At 47.9% G+C, this 16,880-nt stretch overlaps 1 protein-coding gene across 3 annotated transcripts in view; it reads left to right on the forward strand.

Annotated features, from left to right (window-relative positions):
* The window catches only part of LOC121561540 (endothelin-converting enzyme 2), a 76,917-nt gene that overhangs the window by 23,879 nt on the left and 36,158 nt on the right, over positions 1-16,880 (forward strand). For all 3 annotated transcript variants that reach the window (XR_006658553.1, XR_006658554.1, XM_045214909.1), the window contains 5 exons: positions 2,551-2,695; positions 3,006-3,221; positions 8,090-8,214; positions 15,357-15,503; positions 15,802-15,867. Coding sequence is in view for 1 of the 3 variants with exons in the window: in XM_045214909.1 (XP_045070844.1) it covers positions 2,551-2,695; positions 3,006-3,221; positions 8,090-8,214; positions 15,357-15,503; positions 15,802-15,867 (699 nt within the window). In the remaining 2 variants the exon portion in view is untranslated. The remainder of the gene's footprint in view (positions 1-2,550; positions 2,696-3,005; positions 3,222-8,089; positions 8,215-15,356; positions 15,504-15,801; positions 15,868-16,880) is intronic.

The following is a 16,880-nucleotide window of genomic DNA, read 5'->3' on the forward strand; positions in this document are numbered from 1 at the left end:
AATGCGTCAGCGCAGTCAGGTCATGGCCCATCCCCAACTCTGTGAAAGCAGTCCAGCGATTTCTGGGGTTTGCCAACTATTTCCGGAAGTTCATCCGGGCCTTCAGCACGGTGGTCACATCTCTTACCTCCCTGCTGAGAGGAGGTCCCCAGTGGCTTCGTTGGACAGCGGAGGCAGAGAGGGCGTTCGAGATGCTGAAGGCACGCTTCACCACTGCTCCCGTGCTGGCACATCCCGACCCCTCACTCCCCTTCATCGTCGAGGTGGATGCCTCCGAAGTAGGAGTCGGGGCAGTGCTGTCCCAGCGCACCTGAACCCTTCCAAAACTGCGGCCCTGCAACTTCTACTCCAAGTAGCTGAGCCCCGCCCAGAGGAACTACGACATAAGGGACCGGGAACTCTTGGTGGTCAAGAAGGCTCTGAAGGCGTGGAGGCACTGGCTGGAGTGGTCCAAACACTCTTTCCTGGTGTGGACGGCGGACCACCACAACCTTGGCTAGGGACGTCTGGGTTTACATCTCTTCCTGCTCCATCCGTGCCCAGTCTAAGATACCCAGACACCTCCCTTATGGAAAGCTCCTTCCCCTGCCGGTTCCACAACGACCCTGGTCTCACCTCTCGGTGGACTTTGTCACTGACCTTCTCCCCTCCCAGGGGAACACCACCGTTCTCGTCGTTGTCGACCGGATTTCCAAAGCTTGTCACCTCCTTCCACTACCTGGGCTCCCGTTGGCCATGCAAACTGCAGACGCTCTTTTTACACACGTCTTCCGGCAATACGGGATCCCGGAGGACATTGTGTCAGACCGCGGTCCTCAGTTCACCTCACGCGTATGGAAAGTGTTCATGGAACGCCTGGTGGTCACGGTCAGTCTCACCTCCGGGTACCATCCTCAAGCTAATGGGCAGGTGGAGAGGGTCAATCAGGAAGTGAGCAGGTTCCTGAGGTGTTACTGTCAGGACTGGCCGGGGGAGTGGGCGGATTTTCTACCTTGGGCTGAGTACGCGCAGAATTCCCTCCACCACTCCTCCACTAACCTCACTCCTTTCCAGTTCGTGTTGGGGTATCAGCCAGCCCTGGCACCTTGGCATCCGAGCCAGAACAAGGCCATTGCGGTGGATGAGTGGTTTCGGCACACTGAGGAGATCTGGAACGCTGCGCACACTCGTCTCCAACGGGCCGTGGTCGGCACAAGGAACAGGCCGACCTCACTGCAGTGAGGCGCCTGTTTTCTCTCCAGGCAACCGGGTCTGGCTCTCCACCCGGAACCTGCCCCTCCGCATGCCCTTCCGGAAGCTGAGCCCGCGGTTTGTGGGGCCATTTAATGTCCTGACCAGGGTTAATGAGGTAACGTACCGTTTGCAACTCCCTGCTGATTACCGCATTAACCCGACTTTTCATGTGTCTCTCCTCAGGCCAGTGGTGCCTGGTCCCCTCGCTGAGGCTGGACCCAGTGACACCCCGCCTCCTCCTCTAAACTTCGAGGGAGGTCCGGCATACTCGGTCCGTGAAGTCCTGGATTCGAAGCATCGAGCGGGGCGTCTCCAATACCTCATCAACTGAGTGGGGTACAATCCAGAGGAGCAGTGCTGGGTTCCTGCGGTGGACATCCTGGACGTTTCACTGACCAGGGATTTTCACCGTCGGCGCCCTGACAGAAGACTGTCTTGTCTCATTATGCACACCTGGTTCCCATTCCCCCTGATTAATATGTGTATATATGTGCCATCTGTTCCCCATTCTCCTTGTCGATTATTGTCCCATGACCGTTGGTCTCGTGAGTACCGTGTATTGTGCTCTTGTTATTATGGGTCTCATCCCATGTATTGTGTAGAGGTTTACACCTCGCTCTTTTGTTTGGGTTACATCCCTTTGTTATATATACACGTGTTTGTTTTGGGCTTCGTCCCCGTCGTTTTTCATGATGTACCTTGTGTTGGGTCGAGTAAATAAAACCCCTAATACGTATTCCTGCGCCTGTCTTCTAATCATTATACAACGTGACAGAAAATCCCAAAATACAGGTGGGCCAAGCTAGTAGCGTCATACCCAAGAACACTCGAGGCTGTAATCACTGCCAAAGGTGCTTCAAAAAAGGACTAAATAAAGGGTCTGAAAACTTATGTAAATGTGATATTTCAGTTTGTTTATTTGAATAAATTTGGTAAAATGTCTAAAAACCTGTCTTTGCTTTGTTATTATGGGGTATTGTGTGTAGATTGATGAGGGGGAAAAAACAATTATCAATTTTAGAATAAGGCTGTAACATAACAAAATGTGGAAAAAGTCAATACTTTCCGAATGCACTGTATATATTTATTTTGACAGTATGGAAATCAGAAGGGGGTACAGGCAGGTGGGGAAAGAACGGTGGGAAGGGTAGACTTGAACCCCAAACTCCAATGGGGAGATTTATATATGTGACATGTGCCAGGAGTGTTACACCTCAACCACAGCTCTGCACAAACGGATGCCCTCTTGACTATGTCTGTGGTACTTGTGATGTCATCCCAACATCTCTTCTGTCTCTGACTCATGTGTTTCCACAGGTTGGCTTCCGGAAGGGCGGCATCCAGCTCCTTGGTCCTATGGGCAGGAGGACGCAAATGGAGGTGGTGCTGGCTGGCGTGCTGCTCTCCTCTCTCCTCGCCCTGTTCGGATGTGCCGTCACGCTGGGCATGCACTACAACAAAGGTGAGAAGCCTTTGGTTACACACACTCACGCATGCATGAACACAAATACACACCCACACACACAAGCAAGCACACACACACACGGGTTATGTCTTATAATAAGGCTTATAATATGTTATGTCTCCCTGTGTATCAACATTTCAACTGGCTGGTGTTTAGCAGTGTCATTATGAGTGATTATTAAGACATTATGGAGTCATACATGCTTGTGACAAAAGTCTTGTGAACTTGCATTATAACCACATCATGAAGCATTATACTGTACCTTTATAAACCATTACAGAATTCTGTTTTTCTGCCTTGACACCAGACCCAGCGCGGAGCCTGTGTCTGACTGAGGCCTGTATTACGGTGGCCAGTAAGATCGTAGAGGCCCTGGACCGCAGCGCTGACCCCTGCCAGGACTTCTACCAGTACGCCTGTGGGGGCTGGGTCCGCAAAAACCCCCTCCCTGACGGACGCTCTCGCTGGAGCACCTTCAACAGCATCTGGGACCAGAACCAGGCTGTCCTCAAACACCTGCTGGGTGAGTTGGAACCAAATACACAATACACAGACACACTCACACACAAACACATACAGTACACACACGTATATACTGTAAACATACCGTATTACCGTATCAAAAAAGAGCACGATTTCGTGACAATGTTGACAGTGTTGGGAGTGTGTTGGCAATGTGTTAACAGTGTTGACAGTTTTGAAAGGTGGAAGTGTTGACAGGCCTGGTTCTAGTTTATTTGCTGGTCTGTTCAGGTCAGCATATAGAGCCTGGTCCCAGATCTGTTGGGGCTGTATGGCCAAACTCTTGACAGCACAAACAGGTCTGGGACCAGGGCATGCCAGATTGAATAATGGCCCACCCAATCAAGCGGACTTAAAGTATATTACAAAAATACAATAAATGAACTTGATTCATTGGTTGTATTGTCTCCTGACTCATCAGAACGGTTGAAAATACAGTAGGAGGTTCCTGGGATCTAATTGGTTATATAGCAATCATATGGTAAATCAGAAGCCTACAGTTGAAGTCCACAATTTGGGCAGCACGCGCGGGCAAATATAAAATAGCTGATTGTCGAGTTGAGGCTGTCAGTGAGAAGCATCTAAAATAGCCCTAGGCCTATTGCAACATTTAAAAGTTCAATCACGGAACGAACACAAAAGTCAGAATGATCCAAGAATTGTAGTGTACACTGTAAAAAAAAAAATCCTATTGTTTTTACAGTATCTTACTGGCAGCCAGTAGTTTATTCCCATTAGTAGGCTACACCAGGACCTATCTCTTGGCACTAGTGGAGTGCGTCAACCATATTCCTGGTGAGTGCACATATTCACGGTCTTTATCATTGGGTGAGGCAGTCACTGGAACGTTTAGGCCTAGATTAGATGGTTGCCTTCAAGACGAGGTCGTTTTTATTGATCTCCGTTTGTCAGTATCAGCAGAGTAGGACTATCCTGTCATTTTTGTAGTATGCCTATTATTAAAGATTATGATAGTGTCGTAGAATTGCATGAAATGTATTTATAAATGGCAAAAAAATTCCTGGATCCTCCTAAAATGTTTTCCTCTAGCCGGGGCTGAGCTGCTTCCCCAAATATGAAAGTCATCTATGATATTGTAGCCAATTTCATTATGTTTGTTTACTGTTGGACTCGGACAGTCGGCCTGTTTTTTCCAGCGGTGTTGTAACTTGTGTAGTTGCGCTGCCTACTTGCCAATCCCTTTGTGGTGTTTCTTGGTCACATTTATCCTGTGTTGTGTTAAATTATGCAATGTGATTGCACTAATTTTCACTTAAATTCGTTGGGGTATTTTTGCTGGAAAATGTTGGCCCAGTCACTTTTACTCATGCCCAGCCACATGGCAATTTCTGCCTACGCCACTGGACCAGGCTAGTCAGCATCTACAGTGCTGTGTGGTTTCTGAGGCCAGCTGATTCAGCTTGCCTTGCTAAGTGGGCAGACCAGGGATGTGTCCTGAGTGGCACCCTATTCCCTTTAGTGGCACCCCATTACCTTTTGCCCTTGTGCACTATGAAGGGAATAGAGTGCCATTTGGGATAGAACCCAGACCTGTGGCTGAGGGCCACTCACAGTGCAGTTCTGGTGAATACCTTGCTGCCTCCGGTGCATGCAGAACTTTATGCTCCATTGAATGTTAAATTAAAACTATTCCCTACTGGGATGCCAGCCTCACTCCACTGTACCAGAGGTTACTGTGACACTTTCAGCCCTACTAGCGGGAGAGCCACTGAAGCTTAAAGAGCGTGTGTTTGTGTGTGTGTGTGTATGCTTGTGTGTGCATGTGTGTATGCTTCTGTGTGTACTTGTGTGTATGTGTGTGTGTACCAGAGGTTAATGTGACCCTGTTTGTTCCCCTTTAGCTGCCCTACTAGCAGGAGAACCACTGAAGCTTAAAGAGGGAGTGTGTGTGTGTATGCTTGTGTGTGCATGCGTGCATGTGTGTATATTTGTTTGTGCTTGTGTGTGTACTTGTGTGTATGTGTGTATATCCGTACAGTGAACAATATTATGCTTGTCCGAATGTGATTGTGTTAGCGATTCAGAAGAGAGATATGGCTTTCTCCCAGTAGTCTGTTTTGATGCAGCTTGTCAACGGTGCCTTTTTGTTCGACCATACAGAGAAAAAACAAACAGCACTTAATGAACTGTGCGCTGGTTTAGAATTACTCCTCGTCAACAACAGTCAGGAAGCAGTGTCTGGCTGAGGGCTTGTCCCAAATGGCACCCTATTCCCTATTTAGTGCACTACTTTTGAATAGGGTGCCATTTGTGACGTAACCTGAGTTGTCCTCTCAGTAAAGTGTGTGTGCGTGTTGTCCTCTCAGTAAAGTGTGTGTGCGTGCGTGCGTGTGCATATGTGCATGCGTGCATACAAGCTTGGGTGCTTGTGTGTGTGTGTGGGATGCTGCTAACTTAATAGCAGAATATTCCAGCTCTGAGTCTTTTCATTTAATTAAGTCTGCAACCATCAGTGTGAGATGGACCAGACCATCCTTTGAGGTCACGTCATAAAAAATAATAATATATATATTGTTGACAAAAGGGCATGAGTTATAGCTTCTGTATGATAATTAATTTATCTGTTCTGCAGCGCTGGCCGGTCATATTTCAGCAGTGTGTGCGTTGCCATGACAGCAGTGCTTCAGAGCGAATGACGATATGCAGCTTTGGCGAGCATGTGACTAAAAAACGATCCTACCACATCCTGTCTTCGATCTCCTCCTCTCGTTCTCAACACCTTTCTTCATGTTTTTTACTCACTTGTTTCACATGTCATTTCCCCTGTGGGTAGCACTCTAAAGCTTGCTGCTTAAAACCCCTAACTTCCTATCTCTCTCCCCCATCTTTCTCGTTCTCGCTACCTCTCCCTCTGCTCTCTGTCTCGTTCTCTCTCCCTGACAATCTCCCATCTCGCTCTTTCTCTCTCTCCCTCTATCTCGCTCTCTTTCTCTCCATTTCCTTCTCTCTGGATCTTCAGTGTTTATTTTTTCCATTGATGCAGATGAAGGCTGCCCACTAAAAACAGATGGTTCTATATAGTGCCAAATAAGGGTTATTTGGCTTATAACCTTAGTGGATCCCTTTTTGCTGCTATATGGAAACTTTTTTTGAAGATTCTATAAAGAACCCTTTCCTAAGGTAAAAAAACCTATATAGAACGCTTTTTTATGGTTCTTTATAGAACCTTTATGGAGAATGGTTCTATAAAGAACCTTTCTCAATCTCAAAGGTTCTTTGTAGAACTATATATGGGTATTAATTCTGGTTCAATAGCCATATTATATTGTTAAAATTCCATAGGTTTTATTATTATGTTTATTAACAAGTTGAGTAAGGTGTGCTAGCTCTGGAACGGCTGGGGGTCCCTGAGGAGAGAATTGAGAGCTACTGACTTAGTCAACCGTTCAAAATTGACACAAGGCCATACGTGAGTCTTTCAGAAGACACCATCACTGGCCATAGTCATATACTGTATGTGTGTGTGTGTGTGTGTGTGTGTGTCCCAACCAGCCCCCAGCTCCCTAACTGCCAGATCAGTCAGCCATGGTTCAACCGCGGTTTAACTGTCCATGACATCCTGTTATTTGCTTCAAACCTGTCCTCATCTCCTGTCATGGTAATTCACTTACAGTGAGGGAAAAAAGTATTTGATCCCCTGCTGATTTTGTACGTTTGCCCACTGACAAAGAAATGATCAGTCTATAATTTTTATGGTAGGTTTATTTGAACAGTGAGAGACAGAATAACAACCAAAAAATCCAGAAAAACGCATGTCAAAAATGCTATAAATTGATTTGCATTTTAATGAGGGAAATAAGTATATATATATATATATATGTCTTTGTCAGTGGGCAAACGTACAAAATCAGCAGGGGATCAAATACTTTTTTTCCTCACCGTATACTGTAAAAAATAAAAAGTTAATTTAACTAATTATTATTTAGTAACTGGTTCCACTGCCTTTTTTAGTTTACTTAACTTTTCTGTCAGTGTTACCTGAACTTAACATTTTTCATTGGCCCAAATTTAGATCCAAAATTAAAATAGTGCTTTTAACATACAATGTTTTCAATTTACGTATTTGACACACGTTGACACATATTATTACATTGAGCATGATCATTTATAAAGTAGTTATTATTCAACATGTCCTCACCTGGGATTGGAACTCACAACCAGTTGGTTCACAGCATTCCAATCTTCTTACTGTGCCATCATTACTGTGGATGACTTTTTTCACCTGAATTCCTACACTTTGCACTTCAAAGTAAGTCTCAGCTCTGTTAAAAGTACATTCAAGAAAAACTATTTTATTTATCATAGTGATAAAGGAGTAACATTAAAACCGAAAATAAGTAAATCAAATCAATTATGAGAGAATAGTCAGATTAACTGATAACTGGCACAGACATGGTGGCATAGCAGGAAGATCAGAATGCCATGAACCAAGAGGTTGTGAGTTCAAATCCAGACAAGGACATGTTGAATAATATTTACTCTATAAATGAGCATGCACAATGTCAACGTGACAAATATGTATGTTGAAAACAATGTATTTTAAAAGCACTGTGGGCGTCCCTAACCTAATTTTTCTCAAAACCAAATGTTTCTCAAGTTGGAGCTTTGGGCCAACTAAACTTTTTAAGTTCAGTTAACACTTTGACTGAATAGTTGAATAAACTTAACAAGGCTGTGGAACCAGCTACTAAATAAATATTAGCTGAATCAACTCATTTATTTTTATTTTTTACAGTGTATATAGAAGGAAATGACAGGTCTTGTCTCTGCCTCACACAATCACATTGTTCACCTCCTCCTCATCCATCTTCTCCTCTTGTTCCCTCCCCCTCTTTTCCCCTCCTTTAGAGAACGGCACGTTCAACTCCAGCAGCGATGCCGAGAAGAAGACTCAGTACTACTACCTGTCCTGCCTCAACGAGCAGCACATCGAGGAGCTGGGAGCCACGCCTCTCATTGACCTCATCGCAAAGGTCAGCTTGATTTGCTCTCTGGGCCTGCTGGGTAGGCTGAGTTGTACCTTCAGACACATGAAATGGTTCAAAATGGGAGCACTTTGTCTTCCCGGCGCTAGTGCTGCTGAATCAAGTGCACCTACCGCCAACAGCGCGACACAAATAAATAAAAAAATAGGAATGCAAGGCTTTATTGTTGGTTTTTTTACGGAAATGTTTGGTGATCGACTAGGAATGCGTTAGAGATTGACCGGTTGGTGACCACTGCTCTAGGCCATGCCTACACCAATCCAGTGCTTTTACATTTGTGGGGAGTAATGAACAAGAGCACACTTCAGGAGGAAGGAGATATTATTGGGACACAACCAACCACGCACTCCATGAAGCCTTGAAGGTAGTAATGAGCGATGAACAGACGAATAGTTCTGTTTTTTCTGAGCCCAATGCACCATTTCTCTGGAGAGAAATCTAGTCAATAACTATTTGGGACGCTGGGCTGAAGGGAGTTGTAGTTTTCATTAAGCAAATATTCAACCTAGTTTAGCGTAGAAACATGGTAATTAACTACCATGACCATAATCCATTGCGCCTGTTTTTTCAGCTCAGAGATGGATACACTTATACGCCTACTACATTCTACGTTAGGTTAGATACACACAGACTGCATAGACCGCATGAGAGAGGAATGTACACAACACAAGGATTAAAGAGAGGGATAGTGTATGCCATCTCTACTTTGAAGAACTAGTAAAATGATTGTCAGACAGTTCTGCAGCATGTTTAGGCAGGCTAGCCTAGCTAAATAGGATGACTAAAGACAGTACAGTATGAGGAGCACAGAGATAACATTGTCTGTCTGTTTGGCTGCTACTGCCTGAGCAGAGATGAGATGATGACTTTAAGGAATGAAAAATAATAAAGTCAGCTAAGTAATATACACAATTGAAATATTGTATTATTTCATAGTAATTTTCTATTTTTTATTGATGTCTCCCCAATGTGTAGGTACCTGACAGTGACAATGGAATATTTGTAATGTTTTGGCAATTGAATGTTCAATATTTTTGGCTTTGGAATTGTAATTAAAAGCTCTAAAATCATGTTTTTAAAAAAGTAATCGAAAACCATGATAATTAGTTTTAAAGAAGAAAGGAATAAAGAAAGAAATAGCTATAAATTCACTGTCCTTGTCACGAGTTGCTAAGCCAGAACCCAGAAGCAGACCAGGACAAGGTAAGTTGAAACGAAGGTGAGTGTTTATTACAAATTCAAGAGTGATGCTGAATAATCCAGGGAACAGAGCGGGCGGCGTTGATTAGTTGTTGGGGGTGCAGTGGTTGATCCCATCCTGGGTCGGCAGCCGCCGACCACCAGGCAGAGGTTGGATGAAGGTTCCGGACGGGTGACTGCAGATGGAACAAAACGGGGGTAAGTAAGCAACAAACCAACAAGGTGCAAAAACAACAAAACTAACGCTAGGCTCTAAGACTGATACTCTGGTAAACCTACTGTTCATGGCTAACGATCCGGCAGGGACTGGATGTTAGGCCAGAGCCTAAGAAGGGTGCTGATCAGGACCAGGTGTGCAGATTGCTGATGGGATGCAGGTGCGGAAATCAAGAGAGCTCCCCGGAGCGTTCCCGAACCCTCGGGAAACTGGAGATCACGAACAGAAAAACTAGTCACCAGACAGGACCCGACTCAGACTGCCGGGATCGTTACAGTACCCCCTCCGGCCGAACGCCACCGGGCGGACTCCCGGAGCGCCAGGATGGAGGCGGTAGAAGTCACTGATGAGGTCAGCATCTAGGACCTGTCGCCGCGGAATCCAACTCCTCTCTTCAGGACCATACCCCTCCCAGTCCACGAGATACTGGAAACCCCCGGCCCCGCCGTCTGGAATCCATGATGCGACGCACCGTGTAGGCAGGACCACCTCCGATCATCCGAGGAGGAGGAGGAGGAGGCGGAGGAGGCAACAGAGGACTGAGGAAAACAGGCTTGAGGCAGGAGACATGAAAGGTGGGATGGACTCTGAGCGTCCTCGGTAGTTTGAGTCGAACTGCCACTGGATTGATCACCTTCTCCACCACAAACGGACCAATGAACTTCGGTAACAACTTCCTAGACTCAGTCCGTAACGGAAGATCCCGTGTGGCCAACCAAACCCTATCTCCGATGGTATAGGTGGGAGCGGGGATCCGGCGACGATTCGCCTGGAGCTGATACCGGTCCGAAACTCTAAGGAGTGCCTTTCTGGCCCGATGCCAGGTCCGGTGGCAACGACGAATATGGGCCTGAACAGAAGGCACTGAGAGCTCCTTCTCCTGAGAAGGGAACAGGGGAGGTTGGTAGCCATACAGGCACTGGAAGGGAGACATCCCAGTGGCAGATGTAGGGAGAGTATTGTGGGCATACTCAACCCAAGGCAACTGAGAGACCCAGGAGGTGGGGTTGGAAGAGACCAGACAGCGTAGCGTGGATCCCATCTTCTGGTTGGCTCTCTCCGCCTGACCATTGGATTGGGGGTGAAAACCAGATGTGAGACTGACTGTAGCTCCAATGGCCAAACAGAAGGACTTCCAGACAGCAGAGGTAAACTGAGGGCCACGGTCGGAAACGATATCACTGGGCAAACCGTGGACCCTGAAAACCTCCCCTAACCAGGATCTCGGACGTCTCCGAGGCAGAGGGAAGCTTGGCAATTGGCACAAAGTGGGCGAACTTGCTGAATCTGTCCACGATAGTCAGAACGACCGTGTTCCCCTCAGAAGCGGGCAACCCAGTGACGAAGTCCAGGGCCAGATGCGACCATGGTCGCCGGGGAATAGGAAGGGGGTGAAGTAGTCCAGAGCTGGGCCGATTGGTACTCTTATTCTGCGCACACACTGGACAGGCAGCAACAAAACCCCGAGTATCCTCGGCCATGGCAGGCCACCAAAAAGCGTCTGCGAAGAAACGCCATTGTCCGAGCCACGCCAGGGTGACAAGCCATCTTGCTGGCGTGGGACCATTTGAGGACAGCAGGGACGAACCGACTCAGGCACAAACAACCGACCCGGGTGGACCGTTACCGGGACCGGGCTGAGTCGAAGGGCCGCCAGCACCTCCTCCTCAATCTTCCACATAACTGCTCCCCACGACGCAGTTCCGGGGGAGAATTGTCTCGGTCTTGGACCCACTCTCCTCCGTCTTGGAGAACATCCGGGACAAGGCGTCCGCCTTGCCGTTCTTAGATCCAGGTCGGAACGTCAGGGAAAACTTGAATCGTCCGAAAAACAACGCCCACCTGGCCTGACGGGAGTTGAGACGTTTAGCCGATTGCACGTAAGCAAGATTCTTGTGGTCAGTCCAGACAATAAACGGTTGCTCCGCCCCCTCCAACCAGTGGCGCCACTCCTCCAAGGCAAGTTTCACCGCGAGAAGCTCCCGGTTACCCACATCGTAATTCCTCTCCGCAGGCGAAAGCGACGAGAGTAGTAGGCGCAGGGATGGAGTTTACTGTCCGTGGAGCATCGCTGCGACAGGATGGCGCCAACTCCCACATCAGACGCGTCCACTTCAACGACGAACTGACGGGCCGTGTCCGGTTGAGAGAGAATCGGTGCGTTGGTGAATCGCCTCTTCAAATCCAGAAACGCTCGATCCGCCTCCGGATTCCACTTGAAGGTCCTGATACTGGAAGTCAAGGCAGTTAACGGAGCGGCCACACGGCTGTAATCCCGGATGAATCTGCGGTAGAAATTCGCAAACCCCAAAAATCTCTGGAGCTGCAATCTCGTACCGGGCTGGGCCCATTCCAGAACCGCTCTAACCCTCTCCTGGTCCATCCTAATCTCTCCCCTGGAGATGATGTACCCGAGAAAGGATGTCATGTGGGCGTGAAACTCGCACTTCTCGGCCTTCACGAACAGGCGATTCTCCAACAATCGCTGCAGAACCTGCCGGACATGCTGGACGTGGTCGGAAGGTTCCTTCGAGAAGATCAGAATGTCATCCAGGTAAACAAACACAAAGAGACCGATCATATCTCTCAGGACGTCGTTCACCATACTCTGGAATACCGCTGGAGCATTGGTCAGTCCAAACGGCATCACCTGATACTCGAAGTGACCCATCGGTGTATTGAAACCCGTCAACCACTCGTCCCCCTCTCTGATCCGGACCATGTGATACGCATTGCGTAGGTCTAGCTTGGTGAACACCGTAGCACCCTGTAAGGAGTCGAAGGCAGAACTCATCAAGGGCAGGGGATACTTGTTCTTGACCGTGATGTCATTCAACCCCCGATAATCAATACACGGTCGAAGAGAGCCATCCTTCTTACCCACAAAGAAGAATCCTGCCCCCAGGGGTGATGACGAGGGACGAACGAGACCAGCAGCTAGGGACTCCTTGATGTAGGTCTCCAAAGCCTCACGTTCAGGTCGGGAGATACTGTATAACCTTCCCTTGGGGTAGACAGCTCCAGGGAACAGGTTGATGGCACAATCATATGGTCGGTGGGGAGGGGAGTGACAGAGCCTTCTGCTTACTGAAAACTTCCCCCAAATCGTGATATGTCTCGGGAACCAGGGACAAATCTGGGGGTTTAGCCTCAATCACCTGACTGGGAACCGAATGGGGGCAGGCAGTCTTGAGACAGTTAGCATGACAATCAAGGCTCCAACTCGTTACCTTGCCCGTCACCCAATCGAACGTGGGATTGTGTTCCTTCAGCCAGGGGTATCCAAGGACCAGAGGAACATGGGAAGACGGCAGAATGAAGAATGAAATCATCTCAGAATGATTCCCCGACAACCGCATCTTAACCGGTTCAGTCCTCATCGTGATACGTGCCAGACTACTGCCGTTCAGAGTGGTCGCTTCAATGGCTTCCGGCAATTGCTCCTTGGAAAGCCCCAGCTGTTCCACCAACTTCGGCATCAAGAAAGCTTCCATCGGCACCTGAATCGATAAAAGCGTTAATCGCTAAGCTCTGATTCCTGTTCACAAGGGTAGCCGGGAAACGGGGTCTGACAGAGGTACTGAGAGGTTGAAACTGGCTCGCTAAAAGTCCTCCCAACTTTAGCGAGCCGGGCAGTTTGACGACCGCCGGGAACAAGTGGAGATGTAATGTCCCGAGCTACCACAGTAGAGGCAGCAGTTGGTCTTACGTCTATGTTGACGCTCCTCCTTGGTTAACCCGTGCCGCCCCACTTGCATGGGTTCAGAATCGGGAGAGAGGACCTCTCCACTAATCCTTTGTGGTGGAGAATGATCGACGTGTTCTGGTCCACCACCCGACCCGACTGGGAACTGAGAAGCTGATCGATTGGACGGACCCCATTGCTTCTCCCTCCTTCGCTCTCGGACTCGATTATCCACCCGAATAGACAAGGCTACCAAGCTGTCCAGGTCACTAGGCTCCGGATAGGAGATCAACTCATCCTTGAGCTGCTCCGACAGACCCTGGTAAAAGGCCGCTTGCAGAGACTCCTCGTTCCACCCACTCTCCACAGCCAACGTCTTGAACTCGATCACGAAGTCGGCCACGCTGCAGTTCCTTGGTGAAGCGAAAACAGGCGCCTAGCTGCGTCCCTCCCTCGGACGGGAATGGTCGAAGAGCTTCCTCATCTCGGCCGTGAACCCCTGGTATGAAGCCATGCAGGGGTCTTGTCGTTCCCAAACGGCTGAAGCCCACTCCAGCGCTCGACCACGCAGCAACGCAATCACAAAGGCTATCCTAGCCTTGTCTGTGGCATAAGAGTAGGGCTGTAGATCGAACACTAATCCACACTGCATAAGGAAGGAACGGCATCTTCCCAGCTCCCCTCATATTTATCCGGCGTCGGAACCTTGGGCTCACGGAAGGACACAGCTCCAGAAGCGGCAGGCGAGATGGGTGAAACCGGTAGTGGATCCTCCACCGGAAACTTGCGTTGGTTCTGGACCTCCGTCAGACCGGTAGAAAGGTTCCGAACTGACAACGCGATCTCCTGTAGTACCGTGCTATGATGGCCCAACATCTTCTCCTGATGGGTAATGGCATGGCGAACAGAGTCCAGGTCCGCTGGGTTCATTACTGGCCGGATCGTTCTGTCACGAGTTGCTAAGCCAGAACCCAGAAGCAGACCAGGACAAGGTAAGTTGAAACGAAGGTGAGTGTTTATTACAAATTCAAGAGTGATGCTGAATAATCCAGGGAACAGAGCGGGCAGCGTTGATTAGTTGTTGGGGGTGCAGTGGTTGATCCCATCCTGGGTCGGCAGCCGCCACCACCAGGCAGAGGTTGGATGAAGGTTCCGGACGGGTGACTGCAGATGGAACAAAACGGGGGTAAGTAAGCAACAAACCAACAAGGTGCAAAAACAACAAAACTAACGCTAGGCTCTAAGACTGATACTCTGGTAAACCTACTGTTCATGGCTAACGATCCGGCAGGGACTGGATGTTAGGCCAGAGCCTAAGAAGGGTGCTGATCAGGACCAGGTGTGCAGATTGCTGATGGGATGCAGGTGCGGAAATCAAGAGAGCTCCCCGGAGCGTTCCCGAACCCTCGGGAAACTGGAGATCACGAACAGAAAAACTAGTCACCAGACAGGACCCGACTCAGACTGCCGGGATCGTTACAGTCCTCTTTCTAATCTAATCTGAGAACTGAAGTGATGGCTGCTGAGAAGCAGCTTGAAGTACCGGCTCGTCTGTCTCCTGTCTTATTTCTACCAGGTGGCAGGTTTGAGGGAGATTGGAAATTGAAGAACACAAGCTGTAGAAATAGGACTGGGTGTGATTGATGTGTGTGTGCCTTCTTACTCCAATCCTGTGACAAGACGCCATTCATCTGACTATACGATTTTAATATGTGTGTGTGTTCCTGGAGGTGTCATGTTGTTTTGTCTTTAATGTGCAAAGGAATAAAATGACAAATTATTAATCGGAAAGAAAATGCTATACTATACTGTAGTGATAAATCAAAATGCTCTGGGGTGAGGTTTTCCCCCTAGCATTAGTGGGGGAAAATGCAAAACTGACCCAAAAACAGCGTCTAGGGGCAACTTCATCTTATACCAATAAAAATAATAATAGATGTATCTCTGTGTCTCTGAGCTTGTCGTCCCTCTGTTTTTTTTGTGTGTGTCTGTGTGTTTTTGTGTGTGTGTGTGTGTGTGTGTTTGCAGACAGGGGGCTGGAACATCACGGGGCCCTGGGAGAAGGACAACTTTATGGAGGTGCTGAAGACAGTGTCGGGCCCCTACCGTGCACAGCCCTTCTTTACCATCGGAGTCAGCGTGGACCCCAAGAACTCCAACAGCAACGTCATCCAGGTCAGCTGCTCTGGCTCTGGCTCTTTTGAAATGAAAATACATGTACTAGCACACACACATAAACACATAGGCATGCATGCATAGACACACAGTGGGAAAGTGGTATGGTTCCCCTGTTGCTCTTTCCTGAGTCATAAACTAAACTGTGGGGATTCATTTGTTTGAAAAGTGATAGATATGCACATCTAATCTTTTTTTTAACAGGTGCCGAATATGACAGTGAATGGACTCTGCACATTGCAATTCATTCTCCCTTATGATTAGTGTGTTTGCTCACCTGTTGATGCATTTCTGCCAGGTCGACCAATCGGGGCTGTTCCTCCCCTCGCGGGACTATTACCTCAACAAGACAGCCAATGAAAAGGTGAGTAAAGTTCAGGTGGCTGGAGGGGGTGAGGTGGGGTCTTTTCCTACCTATGGCTGTCAACATGAGCTACCGTAACAAATTAACATATATTACTGTCATAATAATGGCTGGAATGGCATAAATGGAATGTATTGGATACCACCGGCCGCCTGGGATTACTGTAGAATACAACACCTTTATTATCCCAAGCTTGGGAATTTCATTTGGCATTTGAAGCTTCACAACATCATTAAAACACAAAATATCATAATGTCGTCATACATGTACTGTCTGCAGAAGATGGCTTCCCCTCCTGTTGTATCTGCATAGGCTTCCATGGAGGGGGTGGCTCACATCATCCATTATCTGTTTATCTAAACGTTGACGTGTATCTTGTTGTTCCATTCTACTTTCCCTTCCACATAGCCTGTCACAAATCTCTCTGACACATACCGGGCATATTTTACCTTAACTGACTAAGAGAATAGTAGTGGTCACTTCACAACGGACTAGAAATACTGAAACCTTCCACAGAAGATGAAGCCAGCAGCAGGTGTTTCATTTTGATTGCTCTCATTCTCTTGTGACTGTACCACACCAGAGTAGAGCCAGGAGTTTTGACTAACCAATGGTGTTTCACCAGGAAAAACTCTGGGCCCTAGTTAGAGTCACTGTAGCCAGAGTTTTTTCTGATCAGGTCAGGTGGTCAAGAAAAACTCCTGACCCTACTCTAGTCTGCAGCATATCCCAGGGGTGGCCAATCCTCCTCCTGGAGACCAACTAGATGTGCAGTCTTTTGTTCCAGCCCTACTAGGACACACCAGATTCAGCTAATCAAGGTCCTAAGGAGCAGCTGATTAGAATCAGGTGTGTTAACACTAATTAGAGCAGGGCTAGAACAAAATCCAGGTGGAGGGTTTGCAATGGAAAATGAAAACGGGCATTTCTCATTGAAGAAGTTCTGGTAGTACCTGTTTTCGGACCGCTGTCTTCCATTTGGTGGTGACTGAACACGACCCTGAGCTTATCCT

This window comes from Coregonus clupeaformis, unplaced genomic scaffold, assembly GCF_020615455.1.
Source record: "Coregonus clupeaformis isolate EN_2021a unplaced genomic scaffold, ASM2061545v1 scaf0334, whole genome shotgun sequence".
In the NCBI taxonomy this organism is placed as follows: Eukaryota; Metazoa; Chordata; class Actinopteri; order Salmoniformes; family Salmonidae; genus Coregonus; species Coregonus clupeaformis.